Below are 26,280 nucleotides of genomic sequence, written 5' to 3'. Positions count from 1 at the left end.
GTTTGGATACTTTGTTTAGGGTAAACTTTTAGTTTGAGTTTGGATGGACGGTTGGGTGGGTGTGGTGTATTTACCTTACTTTTTGTCTCACATTACAATATCGTTTCAGTATTTAATTTCATCGCCACCGTTATTTTTACATTAACCGTAAGCAAACGTACTGCCCATCCAAAGCCACCCTTATTTAGTTTAATGGGTTTGATTTTATAATTTTAAATTTGTTAAGTTTAGAGAGTTTATTTGTCAGAGATGAAGTAAAAAAATTTGTATTGGAGGAGGAGATAAAACGAAAAAGGAAATTAAGAGTTAAAAAGTTAAAAGTTATGTATTAAAATAGCTTAAACTGAATTATTAATATTTGAAGGATTAACGATGTAATTTTATTACTTAAGCTGTGTTTAGTAGTGCTTTTTAAAAGTATTTTGACATGAAAAGCACTTTTGAAGCAAAAGAAAGAAATTATTGGCTTTTCGAAAGCATCCCCCAATGGAAAAGTTAAAATTTTTAGTTTTCCTCCTCTAAAAGTGCTTTTGACAGCTTAATTACATTTTCACCCCTTCAATACAAGGTACTTTCCCTTCTCTGATTAATTGCTTAAAAAATATTTAGAATTTATTTTTCATATATTAACATATTAACAACAAATTATAATAATTTATTTTTTATATTCTTATTAAAATATCATAATATTAACTAATTTGAACATTATTTAAATGCTTAGTTGTTACTTTATAACACCATGACTCAAATGAACATTTTATTTCTCAAAACCACTTTTTGACAGCAATACTAAATACTTAAATTTTAAACCAAACTTTTTCAAAGCACTTCTTAAAAGTAATACTAAATTAGCCCTTAACCAATGGCTAAAAGTATTAAACTATACTGTTAGTTTATGAGAGGAGCTAATATGCAATTTTCTCATTTAAAACAACAGCTAAAAATATTAGAACTTAAATTAGTAATGTTTAAGAAGTACTAAAAGGAATTATACCATTTATCCAAGAAGGGCGGAATCCCTTTATTTCATTCTAATTCCAATTTAAGAGTGACAAATTCAACCAAATTGATTACTGAGTTGAATAAATTCTTTTTTTTTCTTTTTACTTCTGGTCATAAATACAAATATTAATATTAATGCCTACATAGATTAATAATGGTCATGAGTGTATTTTTTCCTTTTAAGAAAACAAAAGCTTGAGTTCTAAGAATATATATAACATCTGAATAAAATGTTTGTGTATGATTAGTAAATTTAATAATAGTAGAATCATGCCGATTGAGTCTTAATTCAATTGGTATAAATATTGTTGGCAATGTAGGAGAACATAGGTTCGAATACGCTAAAGCGTATTATTCTCTTATTTATGAGTTGAAGAGGAGTTATAAGTAATTATCTCTAATGAGATTGTTTTAAAAAATATATAATCATGAAAGAGATGACGCCTCCTTAAAAATGAAATGACACTATTAAAATTATGTAATAGTAGAGTAAATAAAAATTTCGGTTTATGCAATAAATCGATTAATATTAATTAAATTTATTATAAATATTTATACTTTTTTATGTTTATAAATATAAACTTTCCACCAGCATTTTAGGCCAACTTCAAGAGTGCAACAATATAGAATATTCCTTTGAACTTAGATAATGCCGAAGTTAATTCCTGATTCCAAGAACCTACAGTTCTACGAACATATAGAACATTGCATAGTTGCAATTCTAGTTTCCAAACCTTCTTAGAGAATCCACATTCAAAGAAATACGACTTCTAGGGAAAACCTGGAGCAGAGTAAACAACCAGCATCAACAGTAAGACCCATAGAAACTAAACAGTCTCTAGTGGGAAGTCTGTTAAGTATTGCCATCCAAGCAATAATGGAGTGTTTAGGGATATGCAGTGGGAACCATAGTAGCCTATGCCAAGAAACTTTCCTACCTTTCACTCTAATGTCCTCCCATAATTTTACAATATCAACAGGGAAATTATGGACATTACAAGCAGCTACTTCCTTCAATTTGAGCATTCTTCTCCAATTCCAACTACTAACAGAATTAGGACTGATATCCCAAAAGCTTCTCCCCTTCAAAATGTACTCTTTGATCCATGCAATTCAAAGAGAGCCTTCTCCAGCAAGAATACTCCAAACTTGCTACAAAATACAAGCCCTATTCCACACTTTAGGTTTTTCAAACCTAATCCTCTTTCTGACTCAGGAGAACATATCAGTTGCCAAAAACTCTTGCACCTGTTGCAGCACAGTCCCTACCTCCCAAAAGAATCTAACACAAATCTGAGAAACCTTTTTAAGGACAGCTTTGGGCAAAAGAAATCGCATGCACCAGTAAGCTTGAATACTAAAAAGAACAGCTTTGATGAGTTGAAGCTTACCAGCATAACTCAAATGTCTAGTGGACCAACCATTAACCTTAGCCAAAATTTTCAATCAAAGGACCGCAATCAGAAAAAGACAACTTCCTAGACACAAGAGGCACTTCCAGATACCTCACAAGTAATTTGCCAATCTTGAAACCAATGATACTTGTGATTACCCCCAGTTTCTCTTCAGACACACTAGCAACAAACAACTCACTCTTAAGAAGCATTGAGTTGTAGATCAGAGAATCAATAAAACTCTTGCAAAATGCACCAAATGCTCACAACAGAATCAACATTACCTTTTGCAAACATAAGAAGGTCATTTGCAAAAGATAAGTGTGAAAGTTGCATTCTAACATACTTTGGATGATACTTGAAGACTCCATGCTTGGCTGCCACTTCAAGAAAGCCCAGACAAAAACATTCATTGCAATAACAAAGAGGTAGGGAGACAGTGGGTCTCCCTGCCTGATTCCCCTTCTCCCTCTAAAGAAACCATTGAGACCCCCATTAAGAGAGATAGAAAATCTAGGAGAAGTGATGCATACAGAAATCCATTGAACCAACTGTGTAGGAAACCCCATAGCTCTTAAACAGAAAAATTAAATTCCCAGCTCAAAGAATCGAAGGCCTTCTGAAGATCCACATTAAGAGTGCATCTAAGAGAAATGTGCTTTCTACAATACCCCCTCATAAACTCATGAGGCAGCAAAGTATTGTCAACAATATTTCTACCCTTGATGAAAGCACTCTTACTCTTAGAAATTAACTCAGGCAAATATCGAGTAATCCTATTCACAAAAACCTTAGAAATACACTTGTAGACAGAACTACAACAAGAAATAGGCCTAAACTCCTTGATATGACTTGGATTCTCACATTGAGGAACCAAAGTAATAATAGTGGCATTAAAAGCAGTTAATAACTCTAAAGTATTGAGAAAATGTTGAACAGCAGTAAGAAAGTCCTCACCTACAATGCTCCATGTTGATTTGAAGAAAAATGCTGTGTGGCCATCAAGATTAGGGGCTTTGTCATTCCCTTGCTCAAATATAGCAACCTTAATTTCATCTCTTGTAACAAGCTTAATAAGTTTAGTTTGAGCATCCAGAGATAAAGAACATGGAAAGAGCTCATCAAGGAATTGATCAGGACAGTCAGTGACACAGCAGCACCAACGAGACCTTTATAAAACTCTATAATCTTAGAGGAAATCATCTCATGAGTCTCCAACTTATTCCTTGCATCATCAAACAGGACTTTGTTAGTGAACTTATTCCTCTTAACAGCAATTGCATTATGAAAAAGACCAGGTACTTTGGTTCCCGTCCCTAAGCCAAAGAACTTTAGCTTTTTGCCGAAAGAACCCTTCCTTAGCGTCCTTCAGGTTTTTTAGTTCAACTTGTACTTGCCCAATATCCCCACAAATAGCTTCCTCACTCAACTCAGCTAACTGCAATATTTCTAATTCAACTTGCTTCTCTTTCACCCAACAAGAAATATTACCAAAAGCTTTAGAACTTATAGCTCCTAAAAGCTTCTTTAACCTTTTCAACTTGATGAAAAGACGACGCAACATAGGATCACCAGTGACTCTTTCCTGCCAAGAATCAACAACAATCTTCAAAATATTACTATGTTTAGCTCAAAAGTTAAAAGACTTAGGAGGAGAATGAACAGGCTTGTCCAACCAAACTACTGAGGGGCAATGAAACAAACAAACAAACAAATTTTGCTCCTGGAACCGGGCCGGACCAATGTGCACAGCGACCCAATTTTAGACCCCTATATAAACAAACAAATTCAAACGCTGCAGTTTAGAAGATACTTAGAACATTAGGACTTTCCAATAGGCGATGATGGCGCTTTCCTCTGCGTTTCGAGAAAGACTAGAACACATGGAACATTCTAGAAACCAACGTCTAATGCTCCTCCTGGTAAAATCTGAACTTCACTTTTTTTTTTGTTTGGTTCCCGGTAAAATCAGAGCCAGAAAGTCGTAATTTTGTGTCTCTTCTTGTTAATACTCAGGCGGAGAAAGAGCTGCAAGCGCACAAATCTCAGGTTTTGGAATCGAAGCTGGCTCGTATTGGTTCCATGGAACGAAGTTGCTTGTTTCTTGATCAAAAGATCGCATCACAAAACTTTAGAATCTCTGCTCTCAAATCTGAAATCGAAAATCTCGACACCAAATATGATTCTAGTTCTCGAAAATTGAAGTAAATTTTTTTATGTGTTTAGCGGTGTAGATTTATAGTTTAAATTTTGAACTGAAATGCATTGCGTTGAAACTTAGGGCTGTGAAAAGTGAGATTGAGGAGCTTGAAGAGGTGGAGAAGGAGAGAGATAAGTTTTACGAATTGAAAATTTCAGAAATGAATGAGTTTAGAGAGAATGTGAAGAGGTTTTTGACGGAAACTCGAACTCGAGTGCAAGAATTGAGGAACAGTGTAAACGAGGTAAATTGAAATGTTTGAATTTGAGACTTTCAAATTAAGAATCTTAAATTTGAACTACTAAGAAGCTTGTTGAAGTTACAAATATAATCTCATTTTTAATTGATCAAATTGAGCAATGTATCCATTCGATTTCCTAACTTGGTTTCATGGAATTTGTCAATTTTAACCGATGTTTCTTGCAGCTGAAGTCAACTTTTATGGAACTTCCAGGCAACAATGGTTATATGAGTAGTTCTGAGATAGCTGAGGCAGAGATGAAAAGGGCTGAACTGTTGGCTATGAAAGAGAGTTTAACAAAAACCTTAGCTTCAAATCACCAAAGAAGAGCAGAGTTGCAAAAGCAGGTTGAGAATATGCTGGTTGCACGAAGTCCAGAGAGATGGAAACCAATCCAGTCTGGCAATAGCAAAGGTGTCTGATAACAATATAGCAGATTCATGAGAATGAGTCATGTTGTCGAATCAAATTTCTACCATAATTCCGGGTCAGTTTTTGAGTTCTCATGCAATAGGATTGAATTCATTGTTGTTTTTGGTAGTAATGAACTGTAACTTGGAATTAAATCTATGTTGTGGATTTATAATCCGTATCAAAGGAGTCATCAGGAGTAAAAGCTGAAAACAAGTCAATTGAACCATGCATATATTTTCATTTGTCTGCGAGTTTTACACCTTGAATATGGTATTTCCTTTTACAATATCTGCTCACTTTGTTTCTTTCTTATACCCCTTAAACAAGCCTGAGTTACTGACATCAGCATAATGTTTACAAGTTTATTGGAGGAATCATATATACAACACCGAAAGGGCTGAAAACTTTTTGATTTGATTAGAGAAAAAAATACTAAGTAAGCATCAATTAACGGTACTGATAATTCCTAGATCCTGTGAGAACCTATATCGCTTATGAAGGCAAGAGCACATGCCTTCGATATTCGCCTAGAGCCCATAATGGGAATATATTTCTATACGCAGCATAATGTATCATACAAGTCCTCAAGCAGACCCCTGTAAGTTCCTGTGAAAACCAATATTGTAGTTTAGAGAAAAGCACTATTAATTAGTGTTCGATTTAGATATTGATCATTTAGATAAGAAAGGACGCCAAATCTTTTGGCAATGGATGCATTAATTTGCTAGAAGGATCTGATTTATGTCTGGCATACCTGTTGAGGAAATTCACCACTTTCCATTTGTGAGTTAATCAATAGTCTTGCTGCTTTATGTAAAGGTTCCGGATCGACATCAGCCTAGTTAGAAAGAAACATACGGAGCAGGAATTGAGGTTTGCTTTGAATTTCTTATGTTTAAGGGTTGGTATCATGTTTCTTTAACCGCTAATATCAGCATAATTTATTTCCCATAACCCTACCTGTCCTCCATGAATCAGACCCATCATTGCCCATGAAGTTTGCACAAGATGTGAGCAGCTCCCTTCAGCTAAATATCTATATTCCTGTTCATATTGAGGGGAAAACACTTAGAAATATTAAATATCGGTTTTGTTTTAGAAAACACCATAGTTTCTTAAGGAAAACTGCTAATTATATGTCCAACAAAGCAACAATTACAGCAATATCTACTTGAACCTCACATAATTCATGCTCCCTAGCTTAGACATAGATTTGAGTATGCAACATAGGAATAAGGTGACAGTTACCATATTAAGGCATGATGAGTAGCTTTCTCCCCATCCACCAGACTCTTGCTGTTTTGAAAGCAAAAATTGACAAGCTCTACGGACAATTTGGCTGTTCTGACAAGTCTTACCGACAGCTGCTAGCCCTGCTAAAGCAAAATATGTGCCATATGTATAGCAAATCCCCCAGTTTCCATACCTGCATACACAATAATGATAATCTTAGCTTAAATATCTATTTTAACTTTCTTTCCCATTATCCATTCATGATTTTGCTTAAAATCAACTACGAGAAAGGAACGGAAAATCACCAAGAACCGTCTTCCATTTGTGAACCTTCAACAAATTGTACTGCCTTAGCCACAGCAGTTTTGATTTCTTTCTTTTGGTATTGAGGATATAAATGAGAGAGCAACACAAGAGCTTGGATGGCTGATGAAGTGCATTCAACATACCTATGATCACCAAATGGCTAATGTTATAGAAAATTTCTAATATGATGCATCAATAATAACATAAAAATGCAATCACTGATGATACATACTCACGCTCAATTGCTGCAGCAGCAAATAGTTCAGTCGGATTTATCTTCTGAAAAATGAAAAAGATCCCACAAATTTAAAAAAAATTACTCCACGTAAGAATCTATGTTATTCGGACTAGAGTATGAATGTGGGACATGGGTATGTTCAATTTTTAAAAAAGTTTTGACGTATTAGTTATAACTTTATACCCATATTTGAATGTGTTGGACAGGAGTGTCGAGATCAAGAAAAATGAAAATTCAGAGCAATATAGATTAGAATAATAGAATGAAGCAGCAGAGCATGAATTGAGCATGAACTGGAAAAAGGACATGTACATTTTGATAACTTTTACCTGCATCCATTGAGGTCCTCTTACTGGCTCCCAAGCAGTAAAACCACCATTTTTGCTCTGATGAGAACAAATGAAAATGGAAAATCAAAGCCAAGAATACATGAATATGCAGAAAGGTTTTTCTTTTAGATATTTTTCGTACCTGTAATGACAAGAGGGCATTTACAGCATCATACAATCGCTCTACTTCAATTGTTTCGCCTACGATTTCTGGTGGCATCTGTGAGAGTAAGAGTATTGCCTGCAAAGAATCATGCTTGGACTCAGGTTTGAGTGTTTTGTCACAGGTATGCGTCCTACACGGGTATGTAAACTTTTTTTCTTGGAGGAACAATCCTTGTATCCATGTAAGGATATGTATTACATGCAGGTGCCAGACTCGGGTATTTCAAGTCAGACCAACAAAAATTGAATCCAACAAGTACAATAATTGGATCTTAACATCTGTAACTTCCTTTTTCTATTTTCAGACCTTGATGCAGGAGATAATTTACCTTCAAAGCTTCAGCTATGCCATCTGAGGTTTGCCACCCCTCATCTGGAATGGAGAAAGGCCAACCTCCTTTACTTGCATGGCGGTACATACTTCGAAAGTCACCTGATGGATTTTCTAGAATCTATGCAAGAAACAAAAGCTGATTTAGACATCTAATACAGGTTAGTTTATTAAGAAATAAAAAAAACTAGGGGATGAAATAGGCAGAAACCTGTGACATTTTTATGAACTCATGCGCTTTTCTGAGAGTTGAACCATATTCATCGGTTAGATTACTTGAGATGATTGCTTGAGTAGCCAAAACGGCATCCCAGAACTGGCTACCACCGTTTAACTTCACGAATGCAATGGAATTAGCAAAATTTAATCAGCAGTTCGATAGGTGCAGTTTGTAAAATGAAAATTTATTATCAAATTTATCACCAAACCTGCATTTTCATTCCATCTTCAGCTAACCATAAGAAATCTGGAATTCTTGCCAGGTGAAATTGTAGTGAATCTGAAGTTGGATTTGGATCCTCTGCCCAACAGGCCATCATATTCAGAACCTACATTTTGTAGCATTTTGGATTATCAGTATTTTGGAACCAGTTGGCCTTCTCCAATGTCAGCACTGGCATAGGGCTAGACCCATCCATTCGGCAAGTCAGGTTGGTTTTGAATCGGTTCAATTTGAATTGAGTTAATTTATATTTAATTTTTTTTGGATCATTTTATGTACAAGTTAGTTTCGGTTTCAGGTTGCTTGGGGCTTAAGTCATTCAATTTGACAGTCAAGTTATTCAGGGTTTGGATCGGATCAAATTTTCAAGTTTGAGTGAGAAATTACTAGTATATATAGAGATACCTTTTGGGTGCTTCCTTGAGTTAAGAATCGAGTATTTTCATCCTCATAGTGAACTACTTTCATAGCTATCTGAAGAGCTTTCTCTCTTAACATGGAGAACGGCCAGCAATTTAGAACCGGCTCGACAATGTAATAAAGATAGTCCCAAAGAAGAATTTGCACCCTGGGAAATGGCAAATACACGTCTTCCTACAGATATATGGTTTCAAAAGAAAAACAAATAAGACTTGTATGCCTTTAGGAAGCTCTAACCCATTGAATATTACAAACAATACTAACCTCTGAACACAAATGGCGAGCTTTATTCCAATCTATCGTATCATATGATTGATTATAAATTTCATCCCTCAATGACACAATTAGCTCACTTATCGGACCCACGAATTTCTTCCCATACAAGTAAGACAATGGTGCAAAAAAATTGCGCATGTAAGACCATAGCCTCGCTGAATGCACATCAATGGTAAGATATATATAATCAACTGTCAGCTTATAGAAGAAAAAAACAGTTTAGCTTTTTGTTTTCTTTTGATATAATTATTGGTGCTCTCATCCATTTTACAGTCTAAAACTATTCCTGTTAGTGTTCGGGACTTACCTGGTCCCAAAGGAAGATATGAAGGGAGAAGCCATAGTTCTGGGGGCATTGGGTTGCACCCTGACCATTCATATAATCCTAGTACCGAAAGATAAGCTTTGCCCCATGAGGGTACCATAGTTGCGCCACCATGATCAAGTATCCAATTCCGAGCCTTCTCGACAGCTCTATCTTTGCCGCCATCAGTTCCTTCTCCGAGCAAACGGAGAGCAACATAATTCAGGGTCGTGTTCATCATGATGCTATGTCCTTCTATATGGAAACCCCATCCTCCATCTTTATTCTGGCCAGATGAACCCAAAAAAAAATAGGACTACTAAGTATCTCCAACAAATTAAAGACGATTTTCATTTACAGAAATGTTTCATAAATTTTTTACTTGATGATTATAAATATAACGTAGAATCTCCCTCTTGTGTTCTGAAGATAGAACTATATCAGTTGTTCCAGTAAGGTACAACACCATAACCTGAAAAAAAAAAAAGTTTTAAAAGCCTTAAGAACCCAGAATTTGACCATTTTCCAATGGCTACTGTACTTTTAAAACATACCAAAGGAGGTAAGCAAAACAATGGGCCTGAATTTTCTGAAGGCCAATGTCCATCCGAAGCTTGGGTAGCTGAAAGGAATCGAAATGCTTTCCTTAAAGAAATTTCGACTTTTTCATTTTTCACTTCTTCATCTTCTTCAAATCTCACTGGTTCAATGCTTAAATCTACGTTGTTTTCTTTAATCAGCTGTATTTTCAATCAAGACTAATAGTAAGAAAAACAGTTTGATGTAAGCAAAATACCAAACACATGGAAAGCTAAGAAACTTGACCTGAAAATTCTTAAGTCCGTCGCTGCTTGGTCTAACATGATGCCGATGTGAGTTGAAATTGGGATGAAAATATTGGGTTTGGGCTCCTTGTCCATTTGATATTGGGGAAGCTTCATTGTCGAACTTCCAGATCTGTCTGCCGACGAAATTGTTAGTGCTAAGCAGCCATGGACCATTGCCTTCAGCTATCTCCAGCTTCCACATATTGCCGCTCTACAAAGTCAACTTTTCTGTGATCACTTGAGACTGTTTTTTCTTCCTTATTAATGAGGTGCATTAAATCACCATCTTCACTGTACAGTACCCATTCTTGTTAATTATTTATTTTTCTAGTTAGAATAGAACAGTAGATGATAACATAGTTAATATATGATTCAGATCTTGAAGGACAGCAGCGTTTACTATATTTTAAGCTATCAACGTTAAACCCACTATGATTTTAATCATTTCTTTTTCCAGCATTCGACTACGCTTTGCATGTCCTGATTCACATGATTCATTCGTCTTTGTGAATTGAGATTATAATTGTTATATATCCAAATCCAATTTTTTATATAAATAATCTGTTTTTCATCCGTTTACGCAATTGGACATTCAAAGAACAAGACAGAAAATGAGGGTTAATTCGTTTTCACACTGTTAATGTAGAAATTGGGTTTAAAACCCTAATTTCATAATCTTTTGGACCAAAAATCACTGGACTGAGCCCAAAAGAAAATTCTTTCCTTTTTCCAAAACCCTAATCAATATTAAAAAAAAAAAAGAAAACCATGTTCTTGAAAATTCCAAAACTTTCAAACTGGAAGGTTCTAGTACTTACAGCCTCCAATAATCGTTTATCTTAAATCCCTCCGATTAAAGAAAAAAAAGAAAAGAAAAGAAAAGACCCAAAGAGAAGTGATTTTAAGGAAAAATGGCAGAAGAATTGACGTTGGATTTGGAAGAGCTTAGGCAACTTCAAAGCATCGCAAAGAGACCACGCACTCTATCTCTTATTTCCTCTGAGATTCGCAACTTGGAGAAGGTATAATTTTTTTCTTGAATATTGAAATTTTAATGCTTTAGATTAAGTGGGGTGTCCTTATTTTTTTTTATTCTAGTGTTCTTGTTGAAACCACTATAGCTAGTCTGATCATTTCTAACTTTTTCCCTGTTTTTTAGAGGATCTTTCGTGGGAATTTAAGTTTTCTTATTTTTCCTACTTTGAAATTCAATGGTGTTTTTTTATCTTGTTTTTCTAATGAGTTATTGAGTTGCAGACCTTGAAAGAGAATGAAAATGTGGCTTCTCCTGTTACTGTTCCACAAATTCCAACCCCCATTTCAACCTCAGTTAAGTCAGTTAAGGCTCCCGTTAACCCTGCGCTGAGTTATGTTACACTTGCCTCCTTCAGCTGGGATCAAGATAACGATAAAGTCAAGGTATGAAATTTATGTTCTTAGAGATTTAGAAAATTTTTCATTTCTCACCTAAGCACAAAATCTATTATTTATTTCTTTCATCATTGGATTTTGACACCATAAATTATGTTCTCTAAGACGAGGTTAGCAGTAGGCTATTTGAGTTCGATTATTACTTCATATCGAATTTGAACTTTGAAAGTGAAACAAGCTTAAACTTTTAAGAATTTCAACTCGAGCTCGGCGTGATAACACCCTAATTTGCTTGAAATATGTGTTGATAAGAAAGGTTTAATCAAGTGAGATCGATTATTATTTCAAGTTGAAATCGAACTTTACAAGTGAAGCTAGACCGGGTTTTGTGTCTCAAGTTTCGACTTAATCTCAGCTTCATAACACCCATAGTTAGTAGCTTCTTAGATTTGTCTTCAAACTTATGAGCAGTAATCTCAACTTTTATTTTTTTGGCTAATGTTGTGTTTATATGATAGATATATGTCTCTCTGGAAGGAGTTGAACAGGAAAAAATTCAGACAGAGTTCAAGCCAATGTCATTCGATATTAAATTCCATGACGTTCAAGGCAAAAACTACAGATGTGCTGTTCCAAAATTGAACAAGGAAATTGAACCAGAGAAGTGCAAGGTGATGGTTAAGCCAACAAGAGTCATCATCACATTGTTCAAAGCTTCTAAAGGGAATTGGACTGACCTGCAGTTCAAAGAGGATAAGGTAATTACCTAGATTACCATGATTAAAGCTTACTTATCATGCTTCGTTTACTATTAAACTATGCTAATAGTACCTTATTTTTTTCACAGCTGAAACCAAATTTGGATAAAGAGGGAGATCCCATGGCTGGAATCATGGACTTGATGAAGGTTAGTTTATTTCATGAATTATTACAAAGTTGTAATGTCTAATTAATGCCGGTTTTATCGACATTCAAATGTGTAAAATACAGAACATGTACGAGGAAGGAGATGAGGAAATGAAAAGAACAATTGCTAAAGCATGGACTGATGCAAGATCTGGCAAAACAAATGATCCTTTGAAGGGTTATCGTTGAATCCCATTTGAAAACTGAGATGAAATGGGGTTCGTTTTGGGTATTTTAGCATAATGGTCTTGTTTTTATGCTTTTTTGTTTGAACTTGTACTGAAGTTGCAGAAAGATTTGTTTCTGGATATTTTGTTCTTGCTATAAAAAGTATAATTGAAATTTGGAGATGGTTGGATTTCTTTCTCTATGTTAAACCAATGTTTGTCGGACATATTATAGTTTCCGTAGTCTAAACTCACTCCAAGTACTAAGTCGGCATTGATAAGACTAGAAAATCTGGAAAATTAAGAAGTATCTTGGCGGCGGCAGCCATCATCCCAGTATTTGACTGCCATAGTCTGTATTGAACTACTCGTAGCGAGGAGCATGTAAATGAGCTGATGGTCTTGTGTTCTTAAAGGCAATTTCTATATCATCAGGTGTAATTAGCCCAACCTTAAGGCAGTAGAACTCAATAGCCATTAGACATTTATAATTTATCTTTAATTTTTTAATTATTTAACCGATTTTTAAGTACATCTTTTAATTTTATTTATGAATGAAATTTTGAAATCACATTTTTCAACACAGTTAGATATTACATGGTACTCTCAAGCAATTGCTACAATAACTTTATTTATTCCTAATGACACTCAAAGAGCTGATTTTATTATAAAAAATACACATAAATTCTATTTGTCTGTACATCTTTGTTCTTCTCACATACCTGAGTTCATTGGAGCTCTCTTTTCCTAAATACCCCATTATCAAATATTGATCCTTCAACACCTAAATTCTGTGCTTTTTACTCAAATTCGTAGAAATTATTATTAAATGAGTAAAATTAAAAAACAAATTATAGAGGTTGAATCTTCCATCTATTGCATGGAGAGTCATTCTAATATGGGTTTTATAAGTTGGTGCTCTTTGATGTCCCAATATGGATCATTGGCTTCTTACTTTCATGGGCCTACTTTGGTCTCACATATTCTCTAAATCCAGCCCAGACGTCTGCTTTCTGGGTTTTTTTTTCTTTTTTTTATAACTCAAGCAAACACTTTTATCACCTACCATTGTTTTGGGTAATATTTATATTAAAAGGGATATGAAGTAGACAAAAATTTCAATGTCAAAGAATAAACCAGTAGAGCTAAAACTTCATTTCTACCGCCAATGAAGTTCCTGGTTTTTATAATTACCTACTCAAACTCTCCCCTGAAGCACGTATTTCTGCAGTTTTAAAAGCAGGAAGGACAAAAGAAACGGAAACATTTTCTGAAGAACTGGAGAATCATATCTTGATTCTAAGTAACCATAAGGATGTTAATAATCGGAGTTATCAGTGTTGAGAAATATACATATAAAAGCCACATCTTCCACCCCCTTCTCAAACTCTCCCTTAAAGCACGCATTTCTGCAGTTTCAAAAGCAGGAAGAAGATATCTTTGCCTTGACAAAAGAAACGGAAACATCAAAAAGTATTTTGCAAAAAATTTAAGAAAAGAAAAGAAATGATTGATTAAATAATTAATTATGCAATTAATTTTCGGTTTAATAACGAACCCACTAATCTCTCCATCTCTCTCTCCTTTAACATTTTTGTCTGAGAGAGGAAACTAAGGAGTTATCTTATTTCAACATGTGGCCTTTCTCAAGCCTTGCTTTAAGCTAAATAAGCTATATTCTCTTCAGTTTTAAGCTTCTGTCATGGGATTTTCTTTCTCTTCCTTTTTAAATATTTTGGTTTAGGTCGCTTTTCATGGAAGAAGTAAGAAGGAGAAGGGTAGCTTTTGGTTATGGGAATTTACTGTGTAATAATAATTGTAAGCCTTCCCTATGTAAGTCCAGTCCTCCATTATCTGCTATAGACAGGTTTTTATGGGGTCAAACTCAAAGCCTCTCATCTCATTCTCAGGCTGCTCATCAGCCGCCGTATTCAGTACAAAACAACGTGAAGATCAACAAAGGAACAGTGCTTGGTTCAACTGCTGATGCTTTGCTCCGGGGTTTCTCCTTCCATAGTGATACAATTGGTGGCTATTTACCAAGGCAAACCAACTTTGAGGAAAGCTTCCTTGATGGGCTTTTTGTAGATGGTGAGATCCTCGCTTTGACAGAGGATAAAAACCCTAACACGGAAATGAAGGCATCAATGAAAGGTGATTTCCCTAAAGGGGTAGTGAAGAGAAACAAGAAAGTTGCTTCTGCAGCTTTGATCAAGTGTCAATGGACAGATGATGAAGACAGGTGATATATAAAACAATGCATTTTCTTCATTTTCTTTTATAAGATTTAGATTTTGTTTTTCTTCTTCTTTAATGGGTTTTTCCTAGGGTTTTTCTTACTGTTGATATATATTATCTATTTATAGGAAACTGATAAGATTGGTGAAGCAATATGGAGTAAGGAAATGGGCACAGATTGCAGAGAGTTTGGTTGGTAGAGCAGGAAACAGTGTCGAAAGAGGTGGCATAATCATTTGCGCCCTGATATCAAGGTTTCTCTATGTCTCCATGTTTTATACTTTTCTATATATATCTGTTTTGAATGATGAAATCAAACAGAGGTTCTTCATTACTTTACCTGGTTTTGTTGTCTCCATATCCATTCTTCAAAATACAGACTACCCAGAATCTACCAACTTGGATGTTTTTCGTGAATATTAGTATTAAAGTTGACTAAGAAACAAAATTCTGGGACTTTGCCTTAATTTATATTAATTTTGTCTTGAAGTCTGTGCATCTCATCAAGCCCGAAATATATGCTAAAGACACCCATTTAGGACACAAAAAGGATCTAACCCTGGAGGATATATAGCTATCTACTACTATATTTCCTCCATTTATATATATTTAGGGTTTTCTTTCATGACTTTAAAAAAGAAAAAGGAGTAAGAAAACTCCTTTCCCCCATTTTTAATAATGTGTTGTTAATTATTGATTGGAAAGGTCTAAAGGGGTTTTGTTTTTATGTATAACTATAATTAACTTGACATGCAAAACATATGGCTGAGGTTTCAGTAGCCGTTTCTCCGCATGTATCTTCCCCTCATTTGTTCCACCGTTGCAGTTTTAACTTTAAAACTTTAGTTCACTGTTGATTTTCATGTGAAATTTGGAAACTTTTTTAAGCTAACAAAGAAGTAATTTCGTCATTAAAAAAAAGGCTTCCCTTTTAGTCTTTCTCTAACAAAATTAACTCTCTTTTTCTTAAAAAAAATCGTACTTTTAAGCACGTTGAAGGGTTATCGTTGAATCCCATTTGAAAACTGAGATGAAATGGGGTTCGTTTTGGGTATTTTTAGCACAATGGTCTTGTTTTTATGCTTTTTTGTTTGAACCTGTACTGAAGTTGCAGAAAGATTTGTTTCTGGATATTTTTGTTCTTGCCATAAAAAGTATAATTGAAATTTGGAGATAGTTGGATTTATTTCTCTATGTTAAACCAATGTTTCTCGGACATATTATTTGTGAATGAGTAATATTCTAATTTCCGTACTCTAAACTCACTCCAAGTACTAAGTAGTAGGCACTGATAAGACTAGAAAATCTGGAAAATTAAGAAGTATCTTGGCGGTGGCAGCCATCATCCCAGTATTTGACTGCCATAGTCTGTATTGAACTTCTCGTAGCGATGAGCATGCAAACGAGCTGATGGTCTTGTGTTCTTCAAGGCAATTTCTATATCATCAGGTGTAATTGGCCCAACCTTAGGCAGCTCTGCAAACCAAAAACCAGCTTTTGAGTTGTTCAATTATTAACATTAAAAATTCGAGTGATTTTATCTTGTTTAATGAAATATTTTAGTTAAAATATAAGAAAGACGTACCAGTGTCGGGCAATTGTTCCAGGCTACTTTCAAGGACTGACACTAAACGTCTCAAAGGTTGCATGGCTGCTTCTTTGCAGACTAATCGAATATCTGAACCCGAATAACCTTCTGACCTTTCCACTAATGTATCATAAGGAAGAGCTTTCTCACCATGCTGCTCGGGCAGAAGTTCTTCAAACATTGCTCTTCTTGCATCTGGTTCTGGGAGTGGAGCAAGGATCTGGTTTTTAATGTGGTTAAAGGCAACCGCTTTATCAATAGCATGGCTTGAACTTCAAAGAATGGAGGGTTAATCTTGTAGAAGATGCTGTGATGGTTTACACCACAATGTGATTATGTTGCCATAAAAGTTAGTGCTGCGATGGTTCTGTGAGTAAATTTCTTTATCCATTCGAAATTATGTATATTTAGGACCCTTTAGGCTAATTATTAATATTTGCTTCCAAAATTTATGATAAATTTACGTGTCAAAGGTATAAGTAGCTCTGTTTTCAAACGTCTACTTGCTTCATGCTCGCTGCGCCCTTCACCTCCACGCTGACTTATAATGGCATCAATTTCATCAAGAAATATGGTAGACGGTGCATGGTGCCTAGCTAGGTCAAAAAGTACTTTTATTAACTTCTCAGAATCACCTGAAATGTTATAATCCCCACAGTTAGAGATAATTGACCAATTCTTCCGAGAATCACTTAAAGTTATTGGGTTGTGCTCAGACAGGTCCTTTGCTTCATATTGATATCATGATCTTCAATAGCTTATCAAAGAACTTAAACAATAGTATTTTTTTCCTCTGCTTCTAAGTAAGAAATCACAATGGAGCAGAGTATAAAATGATATCTTGCCATTTCCATTTTGGAGACAATTCTATATAAATTTCATACCTAGGACCAAGTCCCTCTACAAATCAAATAAGATATTGGAAATCATGTGCTTGACATACCACGCCATTTGCTGACTACAGATGATGCTGAAATATTGAAAAATGTTGTCTTGCATTCAGTTGCAACAGCCTTTGCTAGCATTGTCTGCAACCACATCGGTGATTCAAATCGAAACTAACATCAAATATAAGCACTACTAAGATATAGCAAAATCTTCCCAGATGAATTTTTTTTCTTCCAACATTGAGGCGATTGCGACCTACTTTCAATTATGATTATGGAAGATATGTTTCTTTCATATTAACCAAATATCTTGCATTTCTACTGTATTATGAAGATGGGTTGCATAAGACAAAATCAATTTATTGGAAACAATCGAAGAAATACAGACCTTTCCCGTCCCTGGGGGGCCAAAAAGGAGAATACCCTTCCATGGTGAAAGAAGACCTGTAAAGTACCTACAAGAGATCATTCCAATTGTGAAATGGAAGCTTCAAAGTCCTTCGTAAAAGATTATTGAATGTTTCATCAATATAAAATTTAAGAAAAAAAAAAAGAAATGATTGATTAAATAATTAATTATGCAATTAATTTTCGGTTTAATAACGAACCCACTAATCTCTCCATCTCTCTCTCTCCTTTAACATTTTTGTCTGAGAGAGGAAGCTAAGGAGTTATCTTATTTCAACATGTGGCCCTTCTCAAGCCTTGCTTTAAGCTAAATAAGCTATATTCTCTTCAGTTTTAAGCTTCTGTCATGGGATTTTCTTTCTCTTCCTTTTTAAATATTTTTGTTTAGGTCACTTTTCATGGAAGAAGTAAGAGGGAGAAGGGTAGCTTTTGGTTATGGGAATTTACTGTGTAATAATAATTGTAAGCCTTCCCTATGTAAGTCCAGTCCTCCATTATCTGCTATAGACAGGTTTTTATGGGGTCAAACTCAAAGCCTCTCATCTCATTCTCAGGCTGCTCATCAGCCGCCGTATTCAGTACAAAACAACGTGAAGATCAACAAAGGAACAGTGCTTGGTTCAACTGCTGCTGCTTTGCTCCGGGGTTTCTCCTTCCCCAGTGATGCAATTGGTGGCTATTTACCAAGGCAAACCAACTTTGAGGAAAGCTTCCTTGATGGGCTTTTTGTAGATGGTGAGATCCTCGCTTTGACAGAGGATAAAAACCCTAACAAGGAAATGAAGGCATCAATGAAAGGTGATTTCCCTAAAGGGGTAGTGAAGAGAAACAAGAAAGTTGCTTCTGCAGCTTTGATCAAGGGTCAATGGACAGATGATGAAGACAGGTGATATATAAAACAATGCATTTTCTTCATTTTCTTTTATAAGATTTAGATTTTGTTTTTCTTCTTCTTTAATGGGTTTTTCCTAGGGTTTTTCTTACTGTTGATATATATTATCTATTTATAGGAAACTGATAAGATTGGTGAAGCAATATGGAGTAAGGAAATGGGCACAGATTGCAGAGAGTTTGGTTGGTAGAGCAGGAAAACAGTGTCGAGAGAGGTGGCATAATCATTTGCGCCCTGATATCAAGGTTTCTCCATGTTTCCATGTTTTATACTTTTCTATATATATCTATTTTGAATGATGAAATCAAACAGAGGTTCTTCATTACTTTACCTGGTTTTGTTGTCTCCATATCCATTCTTCAAAATACAGACTACCCGGAATCTACCAACTTGGATGATTTTCGTGAATATTAGTATTAAAGTTGACTAAGAAACAAAATCCTGGGACTTTGTCTTAATTGATATTAATTTGGTCTTGAAGTCTGTGCATCTCATCAAGCCCGAAATATATGCTAAAGACACCCATTTAGGACACAAAAAGGATCTAACCCTGGAGGATATATAGCTATCTACTACTATATTTCCTCCATTTATATATATATTTGGGGTTTTCTTTCATGACTTCAAAAAAGAAAAAGGAGTAAGAAAACTCCTTTCCCCCATCTTTAATAATGTGTTGTTAATTCTTGAGTTGGAAAGGCCTAAAGGGGTTTTGTTTTTATGTATAACTATAATTACCTTGACATGCAAAACATATGGCTGGGGTTTCAGTAGCCGTTTCTCCGCATGTATCTTCCCCTCATTTGTTCCACCTTTGCAGTTTTAACTTTAAAACTTTAGTTCACTGTTGATTTTCATGTGAAATTTGGAAACTTTTTTAAGCTAACAAAGAAGTAATTTCGTCATTAAAGAAAAGGCTTCCCTTTTAGTCTTTCTATAACAAAATTAACTCTCTTTTTCTTAAAAAAATTCGTACTTAATTCTATAATAATTATACACACGCATATGTACATATATATATATGTATTATTTTTTTGGAAATAAAATCGTCATCACCTCATATTCGGTAGTTTCGTGAGATGTCGTTGTTGCAGAAAGATAGCTGGAGTGAAGAAGAAGAGAGGATCCTAATTGAAGCTCATGCCAAAGTTGGGAACCGGTGGGCTGAGATTGCAAAGTTCATCCCTGGAAGAACTGAAAATGCCATCAAGAACCATTGGAATGCTACAAAAAGGAGGCAAAACTCAAGGAAGAAGAACAAACAAAATGATAACCAAAATGGCAAACCTCAATCCTCTATTCTTCAAGACTACATTCGAAGCCAAAATCTGAATACCCCAACCAACAGTTCCACCACTTCCGCCACCCCTTCTAGCTCCACCTTCTCTGAAGACTTGTCAACTCAATTCAAGTATTTCCTCCCTGAACCATCCGAATCCGATGATTCTCACCCTTTGGTTGTTCAAACATATGATGATGAACTTATGTTCATGCAAAACTTCTTTGCTAATAACAACAATACTATTCATCCCTCCCTTGATTATTCCCAAACCGGAAATCCAACTGAGGTGTTCAAGCCCGTCCATTTTGTTGATCATAACTTGAGCAAAGGTTCATCCACCATTGACTGCCCCACATTTGCTGATACTCGTTTTGGCTTCTCTTCTATTCAGGAGCCAAAAAACGAACCTCGAACCACCTATTTGTTTTCCGATCTCTACTTGTCTCGCCTCTTGAATGGAGCCACCACTTCCTCATTTCCAAATGGCGACGGCTACTACAATGGCGACGTGAACACTAACCTTCTCTCGGGGCAGGCTTCTTCAGATGGAAGGAAAGAGATGGACTTGATTGAGATGGTTTCTTCCTCTCAATTCTACACGTAGCAGCTTATATTTTGGTACTTTTATAAGGACGTAAAGAGCTCATTTTAGGAGTTATTATTGTCTTTGTTAAGAACAATGCTAGGTTTCTTAAAGGTTCCATCATGCGAATATGCATGTAACTGTGATATCCTTAATGTGGGTTGGCTCTTTTCCGCTCAAGCTTTGAGTGAAATAATCTGTCGTGGTTTATGAACCCAAAAAAAAAAGATGGTGCTTTTGTCAAATTTTCAGCTTTTGTTTGGTAGACTTCAATCATTGTCATGGTGGGTTCAATTGGTTTGGTTTCTGAATCTGTCTTTTCGTTTACTTCAATTTGTCAGTTCTAAAGCTTTGACGTGCTCATGTTGACGCAACTTTCGTTGATACTTTCTTCTACATTGATTTCTTAAAATAATACCCTTTAATTCTTGTTGTTGCAATCCAATCCAATCCATTTCTTGCCATGAGGATTTCAAATTTCTCTCTGTCCATTGGTGATGTTATGGTTGATACAGTATAAGGATACATCACAACCTGTATGTCGGTTCATGGAGTTTTTGTAATTCTATTAGTGTGCATAAAATATTTTTTCTTACTAATTTTATCACATAACTAGTGGAAATTAAGTTTTTAAAATATATTTATGCTTTTAAAAATAACATTAAATAGTGATTTGAAATTAGTAATAATAATAATAGCATAAATTACCTATTACCATGATTGAAGCCTACTTATCATGCTTCGTTTGCTATTAAACTATGCTAATAATACCTTCTTCTTTTTTCACAGCTGAAGCCAAAATTGGATAAAGAGAGAGATCCCATGGCTGGAATCATGGACTTGATGAAGGTTATTTTATTTCATGAATTATTACAAAGTTGTAATGTCTAATTAGTGCCGGTTTTAACGACGTTCAAATGTGTAAATTACAGAACATGCACGAGGAAGGAGATGATGAAATGAAAAGAACAATTGCTAAAGCATGGACTGATGCAAGATCTGGCAAAACAAATGATCCTTTTAAGGGTTATCGTTGAATCCCATTTAAAAACTGAGATGAAATGGGGTTCGTTTTGGGTATTTTAGCACAATGGTCCTATTTTTTATGCTTCTTTGTTTGAATTTGTATTGAAGTTACAGAAAGATTTGTTTCAGGATATTTTTGTTATTGCTATAAAGTATAACTGCAATTTGGAAATAGTTGGATTTCTTTCTCTATGTTTAACCAATGTTTCTCGGACATATTATTTGTGAATGAGTAATATTCTAATTTCCGTAGTCTAAACTCACTCCAAGTACTAACTAGTAGGCATTGATAAGACTAGAAAATCTGAAAAATTAAAAAGTATCTTGGCGGTGGCAGCCATCATCCCAGTATTTGACTGCCATAGTCTGTATTGAACTTCTCGTAGCGATGAGCATGTAAATGAGCTGATGGTCTTGTGTTCTTCAAGGCAATTTCTATATCATCAGGTGTAATTGGCCCAACCTTAGGCAGCTCTGCAAACCAAAAACCAGCTTTTGAGTTGTTCAATTATTAACATTAAAAATTCGAGTGATTTTATCTTGTTTAATGAAATATTTTAGTTAAAATATAAGAAAGACGTACCATTGTCGGGCAATTGTTCCAGGCTACTTTCAAGGACTGACATTAAACGTCTCAAAGGTTGCATGGCTGCTTCTTTGCAGACTAATCGAATATCCGAACCCGAATAACCTTCTGACCTTTCCACTAATGTATCATAAGGAAGAGCTTTCTCACCATGCTGCTCGGGCAGAAGTTCTTCAAACATTGCTCTTCTTGCTTCTGGTTCTGGGAGTGGAACAAGGATCTGGTTTTTAATGTGGTTAAAGGCAACCGCTTTATCAATAGCATGGCTTGAACTTCAAAGAATGGAGGGTTAATCTTGTAGAAGATGCTGTGATGGTTTACACCACAATGTGATTATGTTGCCATAAAAGTTAGTGCTGCGATGGTTCTGTGAGTAAATTTCTTTATCCATTCAAAATTGTGTATATATAGGACCCTTTAGGCTAATTATTAATATTTGCTTCCAAAATTTATGATAAATTTACGTGTCAAAGGATACTCTCTTCTCGAGACGACGGAGCATGGCTGCATCCAATTCCCAGGGGAGATTTGTTGCTGCCAAGACAAACACAAGCTCGTCTGACCGCGTCAAACCATCCATCTGCAATTAAATACTACTGATCAGATTTTTGAGAGTACAGTTGGAATATAACAAGCTTATAGTTTAGTTTCTCCAGATGTTTGTCTCTTGATTCTGGAGTGCAAGATTTCGACTAAAATAACCAGTGATAGTGCTACAAGGTATCTAAATGATGTGCTTGAATTATCATTACTAATACGGCAATAGAAAAAATATTTATGCCTGTAAAAGTAAGAACACATCTTGAAAACAGACATCACCTGTATAAGTAGCTCTGTTTTCAAACGTCTACTTGCTTCATGCTCGCTGCGCCCTTCACCTCCACGCTGACTTATAATGGCATCAATTTCATCAAGAAATATGGTAGACGGTGCATGGTGCCTAGCTAGGTCAAAAAGTACTTTTATTAACTTCTCAGAATCACCTGAAATGTTATAAGCCCCACAGTTAGAGATAATTGACCAATTCTTCCGAGAATCACTTAAAGTTATTGGGTTGTGTTCAGACAGGTCCTTTGCTTCATATTGATATCATGATCTTCAATAGCTTATCAAAGAACTTAAACAATAGTATTTTTTTCCTCTGCTTCTAAGTAAGAAATCACAATGGAGCAGAGTATAAAATGATATCTTGCCATTTCCATTTTGGAGACAATTCTATATAAATTTCATACCTAGGACCAAGTCCCTCTACAAATCAAATAAGATATTGGAAATCATGTGCTTAACATACCACGCCATTTGCTGACTACAGATGATGCTGAAATATTGAAAAATGTTGTCTTGCATTCAGTTGCAACAGCCTTTGCTAGCATTGTCTGCAACCACATCGGTGATTCAAATCGAAACTAACATCAAATATAAGCACTACTAAGATGTAGCAAAATCTTCCCAGATGAATTTTTTTTCTTCCAACATTGAAGCGATTGCGACCTACTTTCAATTGTGATTATGGAAGATATGTTTCTTTCATATTAACCAAATATCTTGCATTTCTACCGTATTATGAAGATGGGTTGTATAAGACAAAATCAATTTATTGGAAACAATCGAAGAAATACAGACCTTTCCCGTCCCTGGGGGGCCAAAAAGGAGAATACCCTTCCATGGTGAAAGAAGACCTGTAAAGTACCTACAAGAGATCATTCCAATTGTGAAATGGAAGCTTCAAAGTCCTTCGTAAAAGATTATTGAAGGATTCATCAACATTTACTGAAACAAATACACAAGACAAAATCCCCCATGGTGCTTTACAGAATATTTTCATTGATCTCAACTCTCAAGTATGTAAGAGGGAAGCAGCAAATGAACTAATATTATAAAGGTGAACATCTATACATTCTGAAAAGAAGTTTGAATCTCTTGGTAATACACTCCGTCCACTTTCAAGAGAACCAACTTAGGTAGGATTTAAGCCCTCAAAAGTCCCACATCTGCTTTTCTTTTCAATCAAGATAAAAAATTAAAAGAATTATTCCTTGTACTTTTGAGAGTACTAGCTTTGGAATCTTATCAGCTTGATAACATTGTAATAGAATGGAAGCTGTAGCCCTTTGCAGTTCTATTAAGCTTTACGCTAAATGTAGGATTCTCGCACAGAGTGCCTTGAAAATTTTCATATGAAAAATTTCTACTCAATTGGGCAAACACGTTGCCCACTTTATTCACTTCATATGACAAAATGAAACTTAAATAATGGAAAAACTGCACAATGGTAGGTTTAAATACAACACAGATAACAAAAATTCACAAAATGACAGATTATTATAGACTCAGAAAAAATAATCAAGCAGTCGAGAAAAAACAGATGACTACCAGAGTTTTACACCCGTAATCCTTTTCTAAGAATAAAAACACTTACTTGGGATATTTTATTGGCATAACGACAGCTTCTTTAAGCAAACGTTTAGCGCTCTCTAATCCCTTTATGCTTTCCCACTTAACATCTGGATTTCCTCGAACAATGTCCCTGAAAGGGATGATGTAAGATGATATGAAGTAGACAAAATTTTCAATGTCAAAGAATAAACCATTAGAGCTAAAACTTCATTTCTACCACCAATGAAGTTCCTGGTTTTTATAATTACCTACTCAAACTCTCCCCTAAAGCACGCATTTCTGCAGTTTCAAAAGCAGGAAGAAGAGACCTTTGCCTTGACAAAAGAAACGGAAACATCAAAATCGTCATTTTCTTAAGAACTGGAGAATCATATCTTGATTCTCATTAACCATAAGAATGTTAATCGGAGTTATCAATGTTGAGAAATATACATATTCTAAAGTGTAAACAAACAAATTTATTAAGTTGCGAATCAGAGGAAGAAATGAACATACGGTCTTGAATCAAATCCATTAGACACCGCACCATTAGAGTGCACCCCGTTCGCGTCCTGAAGACAAAACAGAACAATAAAGAAGCAAATCAATTAAGAAATACACAAAAATGCTTCCTTTTTTTTTTTACATTTAAAAAGCTAAAAAAATATACCTGTTTTCGGTACTGCTCGTAAATAGCCATTTCAGACGTGTTCTTGACAGAATGGTTTCCATTAGAGGTCACGTTCGAATCAGTGCCATTGGAGACGAGCGCATCAGCAGCTTGATCATCTTGTGGCTCAGCTAATCTCTTCCTCCCAAACTTGCCATCGTAGAACATTTTAAAATCCAGTAAATAATCATATTATCACTTCAATAAAATGCTTTGAACTTTACTCTCTCTCTCTTTTTTCCCCTTATTCTTCTCCACATTGCTTCATACAGATAGATCACGGTTCACAAATTCAAAGAGCATAAAGAAAAGGAAACAACAACAACAACAAAAAAAAAAAGTTTATAAAATCCAAAGCAATTTAAGCTAAAGAAATGAGTAAAATTTTATTAAAGAGTAAAGTCAATCGAAGCAAGTCAAATAAACTTCATGCAGTTCAGTTCAGTGAGTTTTCATTTTCAAATTCGTTACTGCAAACAAACAGGAAAAATGAGAGAAAGAGATCGAGTACCAGAAAAGACCAGCGAGAGGGCAAAGGTTCATCGGTCATTGTTGAAGTAAAATTAAAATCTGAGCTTTGGATAATAGCAGAAGAAGAAGAAGGAGAAGAAGAAGAGAGTACCAGAAAAGGAGAGATTTACGAAAATTAAATTTTCACTCAGATCTCATATCTTTTGTTGATGTAAATTATAAACTACCAAAAGACTGGAAGTAGGGTGCAGAAGAACAGTTTACTGAGCACATGCTTTAAAAACTCTGCTCACGAGACAAAATGGGAAAATAAATTAAATAAAATTGAGGGTAAACTACAACATTAGTCACTAAACTACGGGTATATTCTAGTTTTGGTCACTTAATTAAAACAAGTTACAATTTAATCATTAAACATTTCGAAATTGTTCTTCTTACTCCGCTGTGGCAATTTTTTAGTTGGTATAAAAATATTTTTAGTCCTCAATTTATATATTTTTTCAATTTTGTCAAGTTGTGGATTTAATCCTGCATTTTTATTTAGTCATTTTAGTCATTATACTTTCCAAACCAAACAGTAACTGTTAAATTCATTAAATAAAATTCTACTATTTCTAAAACATGATGTGCCAAACATATTATCATGTGTAATACCAAGTCGGTTTATTATTTTCACATATCACTCACTAAAAATATAGTTAATGGAC

The 26,280-nt window shown here is 35.1% G+C and overlaps 6 protein-coding genes across 9 annotated transcripts; 3 read left to right on the top strand and 3 right to left on the bottom strand.

Moving 5' to 3' along the window:
* Positions 1-2,214: 2,214 nt before the first annotated feature.
* On the bottom strand, positions 2,215-2,965 carry LOC128033820 (uncharacterized). Its single transcript, XM_052622026.1, has 3 exons — positions 2,681-2,965; positions 2,508-2,596; positions 2,215-2,410 (listed from the first exon to the last, which is right to left on the bottom strand). Exons 1-3 carry the CDS (start codon positions 2,963-2,965, stop codon positions 2,215-2,217), a joined length of 570 nt encoding a protein of 189 aa, XP_052477986.1.
* A 660-nt stretch (positions 2,966-3,625) lies between these two features.
* Positions 3,626-5,392, top strand: LOC105776500 (uncharacterized). Its single transcript, XM_012599176.2, has 4 exons — positions 3,626-4,318; positions 4,413-4,600; positions 4,678-4,840; positions 5,023-5,392. Exons 1-4 carry the CDS (start codon positions 4,238-4,240, stop codon positions 5,257-5,259), a joined length of 669 nt encoding a protein of 222 aa, XP_012454630.1. The 5' UTR covers positions 3,626-4,237; the 3' UTR covers positions 5,260-5,392.
* Positions 5,393-5,448: 56 nt separating this feature from the next.
* On the bottom strand, positions 5,449-10,698 carry LOC105776495 (beta-amyrin synthase). Its single transcript, XM_012599166.2, has 17 exons — positions 10,121-10,698; positions 9,850-10,035; positions 9,678-9,767; positions 9,299-9,581; positions 8,980-9,146; positions 8,701-8,889; positions 8,282-8,401; positions 8,065-8,187; positions 7,852-7,974; positions 7,500-7,598; positions 7,358-7,414; positions 7,023-7,069; positions 6,790-6,933; positions 6,500-6,677; positions 6,212-6,295; positions 6,006-6,089; positions 5,449-5,857 (listed from the first exon to the last, which is right to left on the bottom strand). Exons 1-17 carry the CDS (start codon positions 10,322-10,324, stop codon positions 5,744-5,746), a joined length of 2,292 nt encoding a protein of 763 aa, XP_012454620.1. The 5' UTR covers positions 10,325-10,698; the 3' UTR covers positions 5,449-5,743.
* A 176-nt stretch (positions 10,699-10,874) lies between these two features.
* LOC105776498 (uncharacterized) lies at positions 10,875-12,747 on the top strand. Its single transcript, XM_012599175.2, has 5 exons — positions 10,875-11,144; positions 11,380-11,541; positions 12,012-12,251; positions 12,341-12,400; positions 12,484-12,747. Exons 1-5 carry the CDS (start codon positions 11,034-11,036, stop codon positions 12,586-12,588), a joined length of 678 nt encoding a protein of 225 aa, XP_012454629.1. The 5' UTR covers positions 10,875-11,033; the 3' UTR covers positions 12,589-12,747.
* A 3,370-nt stretch (positions 12,748-16,117) lies between these two features.
* LOC105776497 (uncharacterized) lies at positions 16,118-25,832 on the bottom strand. 3 transcript variants are annotated; one of them, XM_052622892.1, is made up of 11 exons: positions 25,614-25,832; positions 25,103-25,252; positions 24,949-25,004; positions 24,702-24,767; positions 24,476-24,583; positions 23,680-23,746; positions 23,348-23,432; positions 22,876-23,039; positions 22,535-22,636; positions 22,054-22,276; positions 16,118-16,280 (listed from the first exon to the last, which is right to left on the bottom strand). In XM_052622892.1, exons 1-11 carry the CDS (start codon positions 25,650-25,652, stop codon positions 16,147-16,149), a joined length of 1,194 nt encoding a protein of 397 aa, XP_052478852.1. In that variant the 5' UTR covers positions 25,653-25,832; the 3' UTR covers positions 16,118-16,146. The 3 variants fall into 3 exon arrangements, with proteins under 3 accessions (XP_052478852.1, XP_012454627.1, XP_012454626.1); XM_012599173.2 differs by lacking the exon at positions 16,118-16,280 and adding an exon at positions 21,626-21,944 and having other exon boundaries at positions 25,103-25,364; positions 25,614-25,829; XM_012599172.2 differs by lacking the exon at positions 16,118-16,280 and adding an exon at positions 21,626-21,944 and having other exon boundaries at positions 25,614-25,829.
* Positions 17,979-21,590, top strand: LOC105776496 (transcription factor MYB64). 2 transcript variants are annotated; one of them, XR_001127991.2, is made up of 5 exons: positions 17,979-18,573; positions 18,698-18,824; positions 19,674-20,479; positions 21,234-21,293; positions 21,377-21,590. XR_001127991.2 is itself a non-coding variant. In XM_012599169.2 (3 exons), exons 1-3 carry the CDS (start codon positions 18,086-18,088, stop codon positions 20,463-20,465), a joined length of 1,407 nt encoding a protein of 468 aa, XP_012454623.1. In that variant the 5' UTR covers positions 17,979-18,085; the 3' UTR covers positions 20,466-20,820. The 2 variants fall into 2 exon arrangements, 1 of the variants encoding a protein (XP_012454623.1); XM_012599169.2 differs by lacking the exons at positions 21,234-21,293; positions 21,377-21,590 and having other exon boundaries at positions 19,674-20,820.
* Positions 25,833-26,280: the final 448 nt, after the last annotated feature.

The sequence above is a fragment of the Gossypium raimondii genome, chromosome 10 (genome assembly GCF_025698545.1).
Source record: "Gossypium raimondii isolate GPD5lz chromosome 10, ASM2569854v1, whole genome shotgun sequence".
Classification (NCBI taxonomy): Eukaryota; Viridiplantae; Streptophyta; class Magnoliopsida; order Malvales; family Malvaceae; genus Gossypium; species Gossypium raimondii.
This window is presented reverse-complemented; position numbering and strand designations above follow the sequence as displayed.

What these genes read in the sequence shown, in the direction of transcription:
- LOC128033820 (XM_052622026.1), bottom strand. Translation starts at nt 2,965, where the DNA reads ATGGGGTTTCCTACACAGTTGGTTCAATGGATTTCTGTATGCATCACT. An exon ending in CCTTCTTATGTTTGCAAAAG is followed by an intron (nt 2,597 to 2,680) that starts GTAATGTTGATT and finishes ATGCTTCTTAAG; the next exon opens with AGTGAGTTGTTTGTTGCTAG. An exon ending in ATTGGCAAATTACTTGTGAG is followed by an intron (nt 2,411 to 2,507) that starts GTATCTGGAAGT and finishes TTGGTCCACTAG; the next exon opens with ACATTTGAGTTATGCTGGTA.
- LOC105776500 (XM_012599176.2), top strand. Translation starts at nt 4,238, where the DNA reads ATGATGGCGCTTTCCTCTGCGTTTCGAGAAAGACTAGAACACATGGAA. An exon ending in AACGTCTAATGCTCCTCCTG is followed by an intron (nt 4,319 to 4,412) that starts GTAAAATCTGAA and finishes GTTAATACTCAG; the next exon opens with GCGGAGAAAGAGCTGCAAGC. An exon ending in TCTAGTTCTCGAAAATTGAA is followed by an intron (nt 4,601 to 4,677) that starts GTAAATTTTTTT and finishes GTTGAAACTTAG; the next exon opens with GGCTGTGAAAAGTGAGATTG.
- LOC105776495 (XM_012599166.2), bottom strand. Translation starts at nt 10,324, where the DNA reads ATGTGGAAGCTGGAGATAGCTGAAGGCAATGGTCCATGGCTGCTTAGC. An exon ending in GTTATATTTATAATCATCAA is followed by an intron (nt 9,582 to 9,677) that starts GTAAAAAATTTA and finishes TCATCTGGCCAG; the next exon opens with AATAAAGATGGAGGATGGGG. An exon ending in GTCTGATTCATGGAGGACAG is followed by an intron (nt 6,090 to 6,211) that starts GTAGGGTTATGG and finishes CTTTCTAACTAG; the next exon opens with GCTGATGTCGATCCGGAACC.
- LOC105776498 (XM_012599175.2), top strand. Translation starts at nt 11,034, where the DNA reads ATGGCAGAAGAATTGACGTTGGATTTGGAAGAGCTTAGGCAACTTCAA. An exon ending in AGATTCGCAACTTGGAGAAG is followed by an intron (nt 11,145 to 11,379) that starts GTATAATTTTTT and finishes ATTGAGTTGCAG; the next exon opens with ACCTTGAAAGAGAATGAAAA. An exon ending in TGCAGTTCAAAGAGGATAAG is followed by an intron (nt 12,252 to 12,340) that starts GTAATTACCTAG and finishes TTTTTTTCACAG; the next exon opens with CTGAAACCAAATTTGGATAA.
- LOC105776496 (XM_012599169.2), top strand. Translation starts at nt 18,086, where the DNA reads ATGGAAGAAGTAAGAGGGAGAAGGGTAGCTTTTGGTTATGGGAATTTA. An exon ending in TGGACAGATGATGAAGACAG is followed by an intron (nt 18,574 to 18,697) that starts GTGATATATAAA and finishes ATCTATTTATAG; the next exon opens with GAAACTGATAAGATTGGTGA. An exon ending in ATTTGCGCCCTGATATCAAG is followed by an intron (nt 18,825 to 19,673) that starts GTTTCTCCATGT and finishes TCGTTGTTGCAG; the next exon opens with AAAGATAGCTGGAGTGAAGA.
- LOC105776497 (XM_052622892.1), bottom strand. Translation starts at nt 25,652, where the DNA reads ATGACCGATGAACCTTTGCCCTCTCGCTGGTCTTTTCTG. An exon ending in AAACAGAGCTACTTATACAG is followed by an intron (nt 22,637 to 22,875) that starts GTGATGTCTGTT and finishes ATTTAATTGCAG; the next exon opens with ATGGATGGTTTGACGCGGTC. An exon ending in GGAACAATTGCCCGACAATG is followed by an intron (nt 16,281 to 22,053) that starts GTACGTCTTTCT and finishes TTTGGTTTGCAG; the next exon opens with AGCTGCCTAAGGTTGGGCCA.